This window comes from Eurytemora carolleeae, unplaced genomic scaffold (assembly GCF_000591075.1).
Source record: "Eurytemora carolleeae unplaced genomic scaffold, Eaff_2.0 scaffold65, whole genome shotgun sequence".
Classification (NCBI taxonomy): domain Eukaryota; kingdom Metazoa; phylum Arthropoda; class Copepoda; order Calanoida; family Temoridae; genus Eurytemora; species Eurytemora carolleeae.
The window spans coordinates 477380-493639 of NW_019396032.1; the positions used below are offsets into that span (position 1 = coordinate 477380).

The 16260-nt window shown below is 31.2% G+C and overlaps 2 protein-coding genes across 2 annotated transcripts; both read right to left on the reverse strand.

Annotated features, from left to right (window-relative positions):
* Positions 1-502: 502 nt before the first annotated feature.
* On the reverse strand, positions 503-7824 carry LOC111697268 (uncharacterized). Its single transcript, XM_023467199.1, has 7 exons — positions 7768-7824; positions 7541-7630; positions 7252-7297; positions 6976-7079; positions 5289-5381; positions 4492-4540; positions 503-576 (listed from the first exon to the last, which is right to left on the reverse strand). The coding sequence occupies exons 1-7, from the start codon at positions 7819-7821 to the stop codon at positions 503-505; spliced, it is 510 nt and encodes a 169-aa protein (XP_023322967.1). The 5' UTR covers positions 7822-7824.
* A 679-nt stretch (positions 7825-8503) lies between these two features.
* LOC111696979 (uncharacterized) lies at positions 8504-14415 on the reverse strand. Its single transcript, XM_023466830.1, has 5 exons — positions 14393-14415; positions 10571-10663; positions 10193-10284; positions 9487-9574; positions 8504-8632 (listed from the first exon to the last, which is right to left on the reverse strand). The coding sequence occupies exons 1-5, from the start codon at positions 14399-14401 to the stop codon at positions 8552-8554; spliced, it is 363 nt and encodes a 120-aa protein (XP_023322598.1). The 5' UTR covers positions 14402-14415; the 3' UTR covers positions 8504-8551.
* Between the last annotated feature and the right edge of the window lie 1845 nt (positions 14416-16260).

Below are 16260 nucleotides of genomic sequence, written 5' to 3' on the forward strand. Positions count from 1 at the left end.
TTGTATTGGTAACACCAATTACCACAGTATTACTTGAACAATGTATCATTTTATCTCAGACAAATTAGAATCAATGGAAATTTGTCTGAGAGTAAGTGACATTCCTTTGTATAAAATTACAAATTATTTTTATTATTTATTATTATTTTTAATAGGGGCGAGATTAAATGAAAACTGTTGCATACCAAAAAACCAGCTTTTGTAAAGAAATGCATGTTTGTCATACATACATTTGACGATAATTAACCATGCCCATGAAGGGTTTCAAGAGCTCCATGAGATTGCAGTATTGAAATGACATTTTTTTCAGATCATTTAAGACATTTGTACGGTGTATAATTGCTAAGAAAGAGCAATCATATGATTTTAAAAATCAAGTTATGAACTCAAGCTTACAAAATGGCTAGTCAGGCAAATTTTAAACATTGAATTTGAGATCTTAGAAGGCAATTATATACTATAAAAAAATGTCTTCTCTCTTATAATAAAAATAACTAAAGTATTACTTACTATATTTTTGGATTTTTGCTTTACTATGCACTCCTACAGTTTTGGTATTTCCTTTGGATGTGTTATCTAAAACATTGAAAATTCAATTATTTTTCTTATTTAAAAAATTAAGAATAATAAATTTATGCATATAGAGTTTTTAATTTTTAGGCAGAATTCCTATATAAACCAGTACGTAAATTAAAGCTGAAAACTTCAGAATTGTAGATATGGAGATTAATGCTTGATTTTTGTGACATCATAGCAGTTGCAAAGCTGCTAAATTAGGGAACTATACGTAAAGAGGCTCATGCTTTCCTATTTTATTTACTTACATTAGATCAGTGTCAGCTATGTTCAAATTCAAACAAATATTCCAAATATTTTGAATTCAAGGTAAGTGTAGGTTTGGGGGGGGGGAGGAAGTCTCCAAGCCTCATATTCTGTTCCAGTGTGCCTATTCAACTTTACTCTTTCTTTATGTTGCTTGTAATTTCTTACTTTAAGTTGCAGCTCTTTCCTTACAAGGGCATTTTTTATGTTTTGAGTCCTCTCAAAATAATCCTTGTGACACTGAGTTGTGGAGCAGACAGGAAGGAGACTAGGAGGTTTGGAGGAGGAAGGGTATATAGGATTTCAGTAGAAGATCCCTGCTTTCCTTCATGTTAAAGTCTTTTCAACTTAATTGGAATTAAGGGAAACCCATAACTCTGCACCACTTATGCAAAATGGGAAAGCCCTAAAACTCCCCCTTAGGTGGAATCTTCCACAGTAGTCCTATCCTCACAGGTGGTTAAGTAAACAACCTGTATAATTGTGCATGGCTTCTATACCTATCAGGGGTTTCTGTGTTACTTCTTACAGCTGAGATATTGAGCCAAGATATGGTGAAGATGGAGTGTAATAATGAATATTGTCTTCAATTACAAGCTAAATGTAAATCCTAGGGAGTTGTGAGATCCATCAAGTGCACCTGTGGTTAAGAGCTTATGCAAATATTTCATTCTAGATCCCCTTACTCTTGTTTAAGTATTAATCCCTTTAACAACCTCTTTGTACATATATCTCAGATTATCAATGAATTGGGATTAATCAGTTTCATGGTTTATTTACTAAATACATCTGTAATGTTTATTCATGTATAATAAGTTCCTTTAGATATTCGACTGTCCAGGATCTGTCCAAGTAGCTTCTTCTATTCCTCATTGTTATCATCGTTGTTATACTCATTGTTATCATTATTGTTATTATCATTTGTATCATCATTGTTATCATCATTTTTATCAATATTGTTATCATCATTGTTATTGTCATTGTTATCATCATTGTTATCATCATGGTTATCATTATTGTTTTCCTTATTATATCTGTAAAGAGCTGTTCCACAATGAGACGTGTCTCCATTCTCTGAATCCTGGATATCCTAGTTCTCCTATGTGTCCTGGATATCCTAGAAGTCCTGGAGTGTCCCTATTACATAAACCAACTCAAGATCATAATGTTTCTGCTTACAAACACCTCTACTGCTCACAGGTCCCAGTAAATCTGTTGATAGCTCCAACTGGAGAATGATATCCTTAGTGATGCTGAAGGTTACAAGGATGTGTATTCATTTTGAAGGATGGAAAGAAGTCTGGCATCCTCCTTACCCAGGAAACAAAAGTGGATGATACAACTAGATATCAACTAGTTGTTCTAAAATCCACTTCAAAACTCCACTTAAACTCAACTTTAACTCCACTTTTGAATTCAAGTCACCAACTGGTTGAAATATGGGTACATAAACTCAACTTAAACTCAACTTTTTGAATCCCAGTTTTTTTTAGTCTGGGTGAAAACTGGGAGTTCAAATATCCACTTTAAAACTCCACTTTAACTCAACTTAAACTCCACCGTTGAAATCCACTTATCAACTGGGTGAAATCTGGATGAATAAACTCAACTTAAACTCAACTTTTTGATTCCAATATTTTCCCAGTCATCAACTGGGTGAAATCTGGTTGAATTAACTCGACTTAAACTTGACTTTTTGAATCCCAGTTTTTACCAAGTCAGGGTGAAAACTGGGAGTTCAAATATCCACTTTAAAACTCCACTTTAACTCGACTTAAACTCCACTGTTGAAATCCACTTATCAACTGGGTGAATAAACTCGACTTTTTTAATCCAATATTTTCCCAGTCATCAACTGGGAGAAATCTGGGTGCATAAATTTGACTTAAACTAGACATTTTGAATCCCAGTTTTTTCCAAGACAGGGTGAAAACTGGGAGTTCAAATATCCACTTTAAAAGTCCACTTTAACTTGACTTAAACTCCACTGTTGAAATCCACTTATCAACTGAATGAAATATGGATGCATAAACTTGACTTCAACTCAACTTTTTGAATCCCAGTTTTTACCAAGTCGGGGTGAAAACTGGGAGTTCAAATATCCACTTTAAAACTCTACTTTAACTCGACTTTTTGAATCCCAGTTTCTGTGTTGATATATTCACTTAACCTCAACTGCACAAAAATGCATTTTTAAACCAGAATTTAATATTATTTGATGATTTTTCAAAAGAATTGATATGTAAGAAATTTTATGCAAGTATTTTGAAAATACAATGTTTCAAAATTTCTATCATTTTGGGATAAATCAATGTCAGTAAATTCTTGATTTTTAGATAAATAGAAGTTCCACTTAAACAATCTTGCAACAGGTATAATGGAAAGTTGATGCAGTTTAACATATGTATGTATGTATGAGTGTTAATTTAGATTATTACAGATGGAGAAATGATGATTGATGAATGGGTGAATTTGTGAAGAAGAATACTGGATTGGATTGGTGATATCTGGATGATATGTGGATGATATCTACTAGATATCATCTAAATATCACCCACATATCATCCAGATATCATCCACATATCATCCACATTTCATCCAGATATTATCCAGATATCATCCACATATCATCCAGATATCACTTACATATCATCCAGATATCATCCATATATCATCCAGATATCACCCACATATCATCTGCATATCATCCATATATCACCCACATATCATCCAGATATCATCCACATATCATCCAGATATCACCCACATGTCGTCCATATATGACCCATATATTGTCCAAATATTACCTGGTCAATATTTTTTACAACCCCCCAACTTGGTGAAAAGTCGAGTTTTAACCCTTATATGGCACAACTATTGCCTGTGAAAACTCCACTTTTAAACTTGATTAAAACTCCAGTTCTCATCATCCAGATATTACCCAAATATCATCCAGAAATCATCCAGAAATCATACAGAAATCATCTAGATATCATCCAGATATCATCCAGAAATCATCCAAATATCATCTTGGTGAAAAGTTGAGCTTTAATCCTTGTATGGCATGACTATAGCCAGTGAAAACTCCACTTTTAAATTTGATTAAAACTCCACTTCTGAAAGCAAAAGTCAAGTTTTACTTGAGTTTAACTTGAGTTTTTGTTTGCTGGATACTACTCTGGTCATCCTGAGAGCTGTCAATGGAGATAAGGGGGATAAACAGAGCAAACCTCTAACATCAATCCTGTATAAGATCCTGCAGCATACTGCATAATCTCCAGGTCCCAGATATTGTGATAAAAAGAGATTAGGAGAATTTGCAGGAGTTGCTGTGTCTTAATTATTTCAAGAGTTCTTGTTTACTTAATCTTATGTTTCTCTACTCCCCTGAAAGATGAGTCATGAGCGACTCTATGCAAAACTCTTCAGGACTGTTGCGCTGAGAGCTACTATGGCAGAGGTTCCTTGCCCACTGAGAGCAGGAAGCAACTCACCTCTTTTCATTATTCTCAAGATTAATACATTCTTTAGTTTGAAAACCAGATCATTGTTTAAAGTTATACCAATTAGAGTGGTGTATTAGAAGTTGGGAAATTAGAAATTTTTGCAAAATTTATCTAAGGTAATCTAACTTTTCAGCTTAGAACTAAAATTAAATCTAACAATTACCAATAAACCAGGAATTAACTGATATTTTTCCATTGTGAGTAAACTCATTCTAAACAAAATTAAAGGATAATAGAGATTTTTTCTTTTTATAAATTTTGTTTATTAAACACATGTAAAGAAACAATAGTAAAACTTGGTGAAATAGTTGATATCTTTAATCACAAATTTAAGGAATTTAAAACTAAGAAATCGCAAAATAGTAAAACTTTTTAATCATTTCTTTTATGCAGTGGATAAAAATTGTTCAGGCTTAAAGTATTCAGAGAAACATAAAATAGGGGGACTAAAACAACTCACTAAAAGTTGATGATTTGTATATTTTTGAGGCCATTAAAAATCCGAAAAATTATAACGTTCTTTTTTGTTGATTTGATCACTCTCCTCAACTCTAGATATTTGCAAAAATAAATCTGTTAGATCATAGTTTGAAAGTGCATATGTTAAAAAATAGAAAATAGGAAATAGGATTTGAGGCGAGTAATCAGTTTCTTTAAACATTTTAATTATACTAATTATGGCATACTTTATTCATTATTTTGAAAAACACTGCAAAGTCAGATTTAAGATGGTACTCTTTATGGTACCCTGATCAAGTATGAATTAAAAATCATAATTATAATTTTTACTGCATGCAAAATTATTTAAAATTATTAGAAATGAACACTTTTAAATCTAAAAAAAACTTTTAAATTAATGATCAGATAAAGGTTTTAAGGGTACTGTAGTGAATCAGACATTGTCATCTTTGCGTGGAAGGTAGAATTACGCTTACATTCCATTTAATAATTGTATCACACCTGAATATGTTCTGGGATCATATCCCAATGCATGGCACTGTGTCCACTAGGCTTATCAATCTCCTCGCTAGCAAAGATGCCAGCACAATCTACCTAAATAATATTATCCATTCAATTATGAGAAAATTTAAATTCAGCAATTTTATGAACTTGAATAAAACAAGTTTCTTATTTGATCCAAGGCAAGTAAGTCACATTTTGTAGAACTTGAATTTAATACATTTGTATATCCAACTTTCTTTTGTAGAACTTGAATTTAATATACATTTATATATCCAACTGACTTGCGTTATATGGTGTTTGTGATCTCTCATTACATCATGGGATTGAAAAACTTGATTTCCCTGAAGATTTTTTACTCAAGAAGAATTAGTTGGAGGCTGTTGAAATTTATAATACTAGAAATTCAAGGCGCTTCGCGCCCTTCTTTCTAGCCTTAGAGGGCGCTTCGCGCCCATCTTCTAAATTAATTGTAAACATGTTCTCTTTGTGTACATCGTAAAACTAAACAAAAATAATTCGCGGATTTTTACAAAAAATTTCGCGGATTTTCAAAATTTTAAAAAATTTAATGACGATCGAATTTTGATAGAGACAAATATTTGAAATTTTGATGATTCATAAACCTTCCCTGGGCTCAGTCCCACAAAAAATTTGGGCCCGATTGGTTCAGCCGTTTTGACGTTTATTGGATACAGACAGACAAACAGACAAGCCAAATTTATATATAGATTTTCCATTCTTTGGTTACCTTAGCTGTTATAGTTACCATTCTTGAGTTACCTTAGCTCTTACAGTTCCCATTCTTAGGTTACCTTTTTTATATTTTCAATTATTTGGTTACCTTAGCTGTAATAGTTTCCATTCTTGGGTTACCTTTTCTGTAATGGTTCCCAATCATAAGTTACCTTAGCTGTAACAGTTCTCATTCTCAAATTACACAAGCTATGCTGTAACAATTCCCATTCTTAGGTTACCTAAGCTCTAACAGTTTCCAAGCATAAGATACCTGAGCTGTAACAGCAAGGTTACATAAGCTGTATTGTAGCAGTTCCCATTTAAAGGTTACCTTAACTGTAATCTTTCCCATTCTTAGATTACCTTAGCTGTAACTGTTCCGAATCTTGAATCCTGGCTGTAATGTTTCCCAATCTTAGATTACCTTAGATGTAACTGTTCCAAATCTTAGATTACCTTAGTTAAACAGTTCCAGTTCTTAGAATACCTTAGTTGTAACAGATCCAGTTCTTAGATTACCTTAGTTGTAACTGTTCCAGTTCTTAGATTACCTTAGTTGTAGCAGTTCCAGTTCTTAGATTACCTTAGTTGTAACAGATTACCTTAGTTGTAACAGTTCCAGTTCTTAAATTACCTTAATTGTAACAGTTTCAGTTCTTAGATTACCTTAGTTGAAACAGTTCCAGTTCTTAGATTACCTTAGTTGTAACTGTTCCAATTCTTAGATTACCTTAGTTGTAACAGTTCCAGTTCTTAGATTACCTTAGTTGTAACAGTTCCAGTTCTTAGATTACCTTAGTTGTAACAGTTCCAGTTCTTAGATTACCTTAGTTGTAACTGTTCCAATTCTTAGATTACCTTAGTTGTAACTGTTTCAATTTTTAAAGTTACTTTAGCTGTAACAGATCTTGAATTAACTTAGCTGTAACAGTTCCAATTCTTGATTTACCTTTGCTGTAACAGTTCCCATGACATCTTCAGGATTTTTCTGTATTTCCTTTGTTAGATCACAAAGCTCGCCACATATCTCAAGAATAGTATCAAACCGTCCACCTGATTAGAATTGTAAGGTGTAGAGGGGCAAGTCCTAATCTTGAAATGTGATTAATTCTGATGATTTCTCATAGTTTCTTAAAAAGTATTTTGCAAGTTTGTTTGAGTAAAACACAAATAAAAAACAAAACAGAAATGAAATAATGTTTACAGTTTGTTTTAGAATTATTACCTAATGGACGTCTTTGAGGTTTTGGCCGGAAAAATGAGACCTTGTTCTAAACAGAAATCTTTTTGTATCATAAGAAATGTTTCTGTATCAATATCCTGAAGTCAAAACTTTTTTAATTAAAATCTGAACAGGGTAAATTTTTTAATTAAAGGATTTAATTTAAATTCTGGGATTATAAGAGAAATTCATGAAAATATCCTTAAAATTTACGTAATGGATTTCCAGTTAAGTCAATGTGGCTTAGCACTATCCAAACAAAAGGTTTAGATAAGAATTGAAAAAAAATGACCTGCAAAGCATTCCAGGAACCATAAGATTCCAAAAATCCTTTGTGAAAACTGTAAACTTGAATTGTATAATTCAGAATAAATCCAATACCCTGAAATTTATTAACTAATTAAATTGGTAAAAAAGCAATTACATAAAATTACCAATTAAAGATACAACATTTTTGAATGAAAGATCTCTGCATTTTCAGAAAAATGAGATGTGGTAAACGTGAAAAAACATGCTTACAACAAAGAATGTGCTGAGGAGTACCAAATAAACCATAGAATGCTTCTTTCGCATGGTTAATCTGAAAAAATTCATAAAATTCATGTGATTTTTGTAAACAATTTAGAAGCATCATTAAAAAGTTTATTTTTTACATTTATTTTTGATATTGGTATGTAGCAAAAAGCGGGTATACATGATATTTTGTAAACTTGCATTATGTTGTATGTCATGAATGATATAATGTTATAACCTCAACTAACTAAAAATTAAATTATAGTTTCAAGATCTGTAGCTTTAGTCACAAAAAAAAGTTTTCGGCCATTTTAGATTTTTTTCTCACAGACTAGACTTTTTTCCCGCCCTGTACTAGTGTTTCCAGTCGTTTTTACGTTACACGTAATTACACATAATTAAGCGTAACACTTTCTTTCACTAACAGAGGAGCATTACTTGAAATTACGTGCTAATTACATTTACAAAAGAAAGTCTTATAGTTTCGCGTAATTAAGATGTAATTACATGAAATTACGTAATACAAAACCATTCCGTAAGTACATATTAATTCTCAGAAATGAATATATCGGGAAAATATGTGTAAGGATATGTGCAATCTGATTGGATAATTTAAATACTTTCAAATTGAATCAAAATTTGTTTATGTTGATGTTAGTTCCACATTTTAATGAAAATGTATTTTGGTCTAGGATGACCCTTGTCAGTTCTCACGTTATAATAACCATCAAAATCAACGTTAAAAACCACAAGAAAATAAACAAACAAAAACGATTATTTAAAGAAATGTTTAAAGTTGTGAGTCATTCTGATATTGACTTTTATTCTGCAGTGAAACTAAGTAGGTAATCATCTCATCACTTACATTAACCTGAAATATTATAAATAATACAAAGAGAACCTTGTCCTTATCACAATGGGGTGGAGGGGGTGTCCCCCCTCCCGTTTTTTTTTCTAAATAACTTAAAAATCCTTTGAAAAAAGAATGTAATAACAAGTGTAATGTAATATATTAATATTTTTGAAGGTACAAATTTTTATTTTTAACATTTTTCAGACATACTTTTTGAACTTTTTAAAGTCTTCCCGTGCACTCTAATCATTGAAGATGGAAGTATAATTTTATTATGAGCAGGCCTTGGAAAGATTGGCTAGGGTGGAGAGGAGGGCCATGCGGCCATGAAACCCGCAATATCCTGTTTGAATCCAGTTAGTTAGCAGAACCCTGTTCAAACCCCAGAATCCTGTTCGAACCCCTTGAAACCTTTTAAAATATGATAACGAATGTTCTATTTGCAGATTTATACAAATAAACAGGTTGTTAGAAATCGCTTTTTTTTACTTGGTTTACAGTTCAAAGTTATTAACTCAAATATATTTGATTATCAATGAACATATTAAAAATAATAAATTGAGACTAACAGTCGTCTTCCTCTTCCACATTATAATTACATGTAAACATTTTAACTTTGTTTGGCAAAATTTTCAGACTGATATTTATTTGAAGTGAATTTGATATTCCATAAACTTCTGACGGTGAAAAACTTCATATACAAAGGCTTTTTATTGTAACAAAATTTATGATTTAAAATATCAAAGCTGTCAACAACATTGGTTTGCAAAGTTATTGGGAGTAAAAAATCAAAGTTTGCGGCAATAATTTAATATCTTTTCTGGAAGTAAATGATATATCTAAATATTTCTGTAAATGTTTTTTATTTTTACCTTATCAGGTTTGATTAAAATATCATCTATGCCAATAGTACCAATATGCTTGTACCCCTGGCTAATCATATAATTCAGTAAATCTCGTCTGAACATTTTAAAAATAATGAATTAATCAAACAAACATTTCAGTAACATGATAATCCAATCAAATGGCATAGTTTACAAGGATTGATAATAGTAATAAAATCATCTAGTTGCTGATCTATCATAATAACACTCTGTAAGCCTTTCAACAATTTTTTAATTACAACAATAAATTTTTTGCCAGATTTTACTGTTTTCACTCTGTAGGTTTTTCATTTTGACATTTTCTTGTGAAACATATGGTTTCAGGGTTTTAAGTCTTAATCTAAGAAAAAAAGTATATAGTGTTGTTGTTTTCTTGAGCTTTTTCACATACAAAACTTTTCAATTTATTTGATTATTTTCTCTTTTGCTTCAAAAAATATCAAAACAAAATTTTAAGCTTCCTATATCTTAACAGGAGAAGAAAACTCTTAAAAATAATCGCTTATGATCGCTTCTATCTATAAGGAGAAAATTGTTAATTGAATCTTTTTCTGTATCATCACAGATTACAGCGTATACTTATTTTTAAGATCAAGTTCAAAAACCTTTATTTGGCTAGTGATTGCATACGAACAAGCCCCAACCCCCCTCCCACCTCAAAACAAAGACAAATATACATATTAAAGTTCTAAACCTTGTCTCTGTTTTGTCAAATTCTCCAATATGATTTGTCTCTATTCCTACCAGCCATATATCCACCAGATGCCATGGTATAGCTTTCAAAACCTAGATTTATAGATAGAGTGTTAGATAGAGGGGGCTGTCCAATTTTCAGAGGTACCCTCCAAGTTTAGTCAGTTTAGTAACTGTTCTCATTTCTAAAATTGTTTTATATTTTTTTTATAAAAAATCGGCTCAATCATATAAATTGTCCTTTTTATGAAAAATCTACAATGTCTGTAAAATGTCCCATATATGAAATTTTCTATTTATAATTTTTTTATGAAAATGATATGTCCATTAACAAATTGAACTTCTATGAAATATCATAACACCTTAAAAAATTATAAACCTTTAATTCTGCCCCCTCTATGTCCAGTGAAAAGTAATGAACTGTAGGATTACCAAGAGCAAGAAGTAATGTATAAAGAGGAATACAAGTTTTCTAAACAAATAATACAATATAGTGGTATCTATAAAACTGTTAGATAAGAACACAGCGTTAAGATTTAAAGTGACTGTATGAGCCATTTAATTTCACCTTTCATTGAAAGAGGCTATTCCTGGTTCACAACAGTGCCCTATTAAACCTTTGACTGATCAAGGATGACAGATATATCCTAGTTAATCTACTGGATATAGAAACATGTGTCAAATCCTGATTTGATAAGACAAAAAACTTATATTTTACATTTTAATGACCCTTTTTTGGTATTTTTTTAACTCCCTAGCAAACAAACTATTAAAGTTATCAGTTTGATTTTTTTCTTCAATAAGCTGGCCTTGAAAAAATGGGTCATCACCAATACCATGCATTTTAACCATAACACCTTTTTCTAGGGGGCAGGGCATCCCATAGATTCAGGATCAGTTCACACTGAACTAGGGTTTCTACGAAATGGCTAAATCTTTTGCGCAATTTTTTTTTTGCGAACTTTTGAGCTATTTTTGCGCAAAACCGGAAATATTTTTTGAGCATATTGTTGCGCATGAACCAAAATTTTAGTTTTGCGCAAAACCGCAAGTTTTACGCAAAATTTAACTTTTTTGGCAAATTTTCAAAAATTGATATTCTAAGCTTAGAATTAAACAACTGAAGATTTATTCCATACATAAAAAAATATTAACATACCAGTATGATAACGATTATACTACACTCAATTGGTTGCTTCCAATAACAAAAAGTTTAAATTAAGGGACCAAAATTAATAAAATAGAAATTAGAGAGTGTGAAACTTGGCAATATTTTAATCCTATTAAATAATTTCAAGTGACCCTTAAAAGCTTTGCCTAATCAAGTATGAATTATATTCTTAAATTCTTTTAATCAAATTTCTGAAATCTTTTTTATCTCATATAAAATAATGCAAGAAAGTAACCAATGCCTGAAGAATACACTTTTAGGAAATATGCATGTCCAAAACTAAAATTATCGAGACTTTTACTGGACAATCTGTTTCGGATTTTGGTACGAAATTGCAGAATTGCGCAAAACTTGAGTTTCGCAAAAGAGGAGTAGGGCAATTTTGCGCGAAATGACTTTTGCGAATGAATGCGCAAATTATTGTTTTTTTCGTGCAAAACTGATGCGCAAAGAAAGAAAAATTTTTCGTTGCGTTCCGCAAAAATTGCGCAAAAGTTTTGCGAATGGAAACCCTACACTGAACACAGGGTTTGGAATGATCTCTGTACTTTAGGCAATTGCTTCAAGGGTATTAAATGAATTTGAAGGATCACTTGAAACTACGCTTACAGTCCCTGTGAGTGTTGATTTCAAATAGTCCAATGAACTAGAAAAACAGTTAAATACCCATTTGACTTTTTAAGTTAATGTTTATGAAAACATAATATTTATCTTAAAACCTTTGTAAGCTGATGAGGACTATGTGATTTTACAATTTTAGGATCAAAATAATACAGTCATGGAAGTTTATAGCTATTTTGACTCCAGTGGACCCCACCTGAGGAATTTCATTTTCACTGGTGGGGTTTGAAAATGACGATTTACTATTTAAAACTTTACGCAGGGTGATTTACATTCCACTGGAGGAATTCAAATATCTGGAGTGAATTAGACATATTTACAGCAAATAGATTGTCAAGTACAATAGATGGCAACAGAAAAATCGACCAACTGCGCACAACGTTATGTTTCAAATGAAAAAAGAAAGACGACATGTCCTCTAATTAGTTGGTATGATTTCAAAGATTCGGTGGAGATAAATGTCGTCTTTGTAGGAATACGTAAAAAAATAGTTACAACTCAAAATTAGATAGAGTATTTTTACTGTTGTTTGGTGGCAAATTGTTTTCCCACTGTATATCTATGTAAGCTAAATAGTCTGAGGGAGGGGGGGGGGCGTCCAGGCCCCAGCCCTCTAAGTAGCATTAAAGTAAATATTTCTAGGGTTATCATAGGTTTACTGTTCAATTTCTAAAGCCAGCTATTTTTTTTTAATTTAGACTTCTAACTTTTGAAACACTCATACTTTATAAGAATTTTACAAAAAATCATTTGGATTACCTTGTTTTAAAAGTGACAAAGTTTTGGTGGGTTAAACAATGACTGAAGTATACATTTATATCATCATATATAACAACAACAAAAACAATAATAAAATACAAAAATGTTTTTAACTATTAATTAAAACATAAATTGGCCTTTTTGTATCATGTGATGACCTTGTTTGTTTATTAAAACATTTAGATGCCTTTTCCTTGAAGGGGAGATTTCTGGAAGTTTCGAAAAAGTGCTCAAATTTGGATTAAAATCAGACTTAGCAAAATAAAGAGCACACACTCTTCTATCTCCGATTTCATTAGTGTCGTCAATTTTCAAAGAATTCAGCCACAATTCCTGCTTATTTTTGTTATTTGGAAATTTAAAACTGGTTGTCCCAGGGGGTGGACGGCATCCAGGCTCAAAACAAGTTGTTCGCCTGCTCCCTAAATAAAAAATATAATCAATATAGTTAAAAAAATATCATTTAATTCATAATAATGTAATGCTGACCTAGTATATGTTCATAGTATACCATTAAAGTACCCCCCCCACACCTTGATGGATTAAAAAATTTTATTTTTAAATCTGTCTTTTTTATCAAAACAAATTAAATATAATATACATGTTATCTCACAAACACTTTGCAGATACAAAATTTTGGCTGCAACAGATAACTTACATAAAATGTACGAAAATTTGTGAATTTTTTTGTCATTTATGAACAAATGAATAAATGTAAAAAATCTAAATTTGAAAAATCTGGGAAATTGATTTTTAAGCTCATGATCCATAATTAAAGAAGTGCTTGTAATATAAAAAGAATGAACATTTAATTAAAATTGTTGCCTCAGTACCCAATACCCCTACTCCAAATTTTTGTTTGGGTCACCCTGTTTATAATATATATATATCTACATAAACTTTCCAATAATTTCATAATTAAAGAATTTTTGAAAATTTCTATATATTTCTTACGTGTTCCCAAAAATAGTAAAATACGACATTTGAGAAAAAAATAAATATCCTTAGAAGACGACATTTCATTAGAAAAATTACCGTTTCTTGTTGCCTGTATTTCCCAAGGATCTTGGTGTTTATCATTAACATGAAATATGTTTTAATGTTATACTAATTCGAATTACAATGTTAAAGGGTTATGTACAAAATCAGTTTCAACCCCACATTATTCAGTCTATAGAACGTTAAATGAAAAAGTGTAAAAATAGAAACAAAGAACATATAAAATTGCACTAATTTCACTAAAAGATAAGCACTTTAGTCTAAAAATGTCACTTTTATTTATAGTTTCGTCAGACAGAAAATTTGAGTTGACACTTATGACGTTTAAACAGCTGTATTGAAAGTGTACGTATTCTGTGTTGCCATCTATTGTACTTGACAACCTATTTGATTTACAGGGGGTTTATAATGAAAATGAAATCCCTCAGCTGGTTTCCAGTAGAATCAAAATCTTACTACAATATTCTTTGATTTGAATTAATATATTTATCGTATATAATTCAATTGGTGTTCAAGGTTACAAAAACCTCAACAGAAAACTAGTATATTTTGAAACCACAAGTAAATTACAAGCTACCTAGTTTTTCCTCCATAAGGAAAAATATAAACAAAATAAATAAACAATTTGTGAATAAAATTTTTTTACTGGACCTGTTCCATATATGATCCTCCATGTGCCTAAACAGAATTGGTATTAAATTCAACACAATGATTTAAATACTATTCATTTCAGACAATGGCAGATGGAGTTGGCAAAGTGTTTTAAATGTTAAAAATTTTTAGGTTATCAGGAGATTTTATGAAAGTCTGAGATGTATATTATTTAAAATTGTAATTTATTAAAACTTAGTTTTTTTTTCGAGTAGAAGATAAAAGATAATAAACTCAAAGGATTTTTCGTAAATTGCTTCTTAAAGATTTTGCTTCCATCAGACTTAAATCTTCTAATTTAAAAAGGCAGTTTAACCTACTGGTATTTTATAATCTTATGGTAAACTAATGAGCCTTTTTACTGGTACTTGTCTTACTTTTCAAAGATATATATGACGGGAGAAAAACCTGATTTGTCGTTAAGAATTCCAGCAGAAAGGTATAATAACTTTTCAGAGACACTTTTTAAATGTCTTTTAATTTACAACAACTTAATTAAATCGAAAATGATCATACTTCCATGACAACTAGGGCTGGGCATGTTCCGACTTTTTAGAAATTGTTCCGTTTAGTTCTAGAACGAGGGCCTTTAGCTAAATCATTCCGTTCTTGTTCCTTTTTTGTATTGTTCCTTTGCGTTCCGTTCCGCCCGTTCCGTTCCGTTCTTGGCGTTCTTATTTAAAGAATGGTTCCATCCCTCTTGTTCCGTTCTTAATCAAAGAACGTTTCCATCCCCCCGTTCCGTTCTTAGTATAGAACGATTACTAAAACCGGGTTACAATTACGGGGTGTACAATTTGTAGATTTTTGAAAAATATTTAATTTTCATAATCAATATTTCAATAATATTAAAATGAAGTAGAAAAAAAATTATACCATCTTTACTTTCCTATATTAATATTGTGTCTAATGTCATTTACAATAATTCTATCTTTCAATTTCATTTCACTACTTACAGAGAAAATCTGAACTGGAAACACATTCCTGATTTTAAATGCTTTCCCAACTTAGAATGTGTTCTTGAAAATAAGAGAGCGTTAACGATTTTAACTGTTCTTTTCAAGCAATTCCCGTTCCGTTCCGTTCTGTTCTATTACTAATTGTTCCAAAATTTTTAAGAACGCGTTTCAAGCGTTCGTTTTTTTGGAACAATGGGATCGTTCTTGATCGTTCCGTTCGTTCTCGGGAAAGAACAATCGTTCCACCAGGAAAACGCCCAGCCCTAATGACAACAAGTATATGATAAAATATAAAAACTTTTGATTCTCATTCAAAACAGCTCCTGGATTCAAACTCCTCAATAAATCACGGGGATTTCTGGGGAAAATAGAGAAAACGCATCAAACCCTCAAATGTTTTAAAAAAGTTTGTTGAGTTGAAAGGTGGGGAGTAGTTAGATCTTGATATATGTTGTGAGAACTACGGCAGCAACCTCCAAGGGACAAAGCAAAGGGGTATATATTATCCAAATCAACAGTCCCGGTTAAATGGATTCTCAAGCTTTCATAACATTCAAGCATTCACAGAATATCCTTCCTATCCTCTATTTTACCCAAAAGTCAATAATAAATGGTATTCAATTTTGTTCGTTCCTGAAAAATACATTTAATTAACAAACTTTTACAGAGTATAAATGTAATGTTTTTATTATAATGGGGGTAAAGAGTTATAGTCCGGTTATTGAACAGTACTAAAACAACTTTTTGTCTTCTGAAATAAAATGGCAATTGATTTCAAATTAAAATCACTATTTTTTAAGTGTTATTTTTTAAACTTTTTTGAAGCGAGGGTACTACATGTGAAAATTGTTTATACTGTTCATCGGAGGCAATGTTTAGTTTGGCTGCCGGAGAAAATCTTAGTCAAAG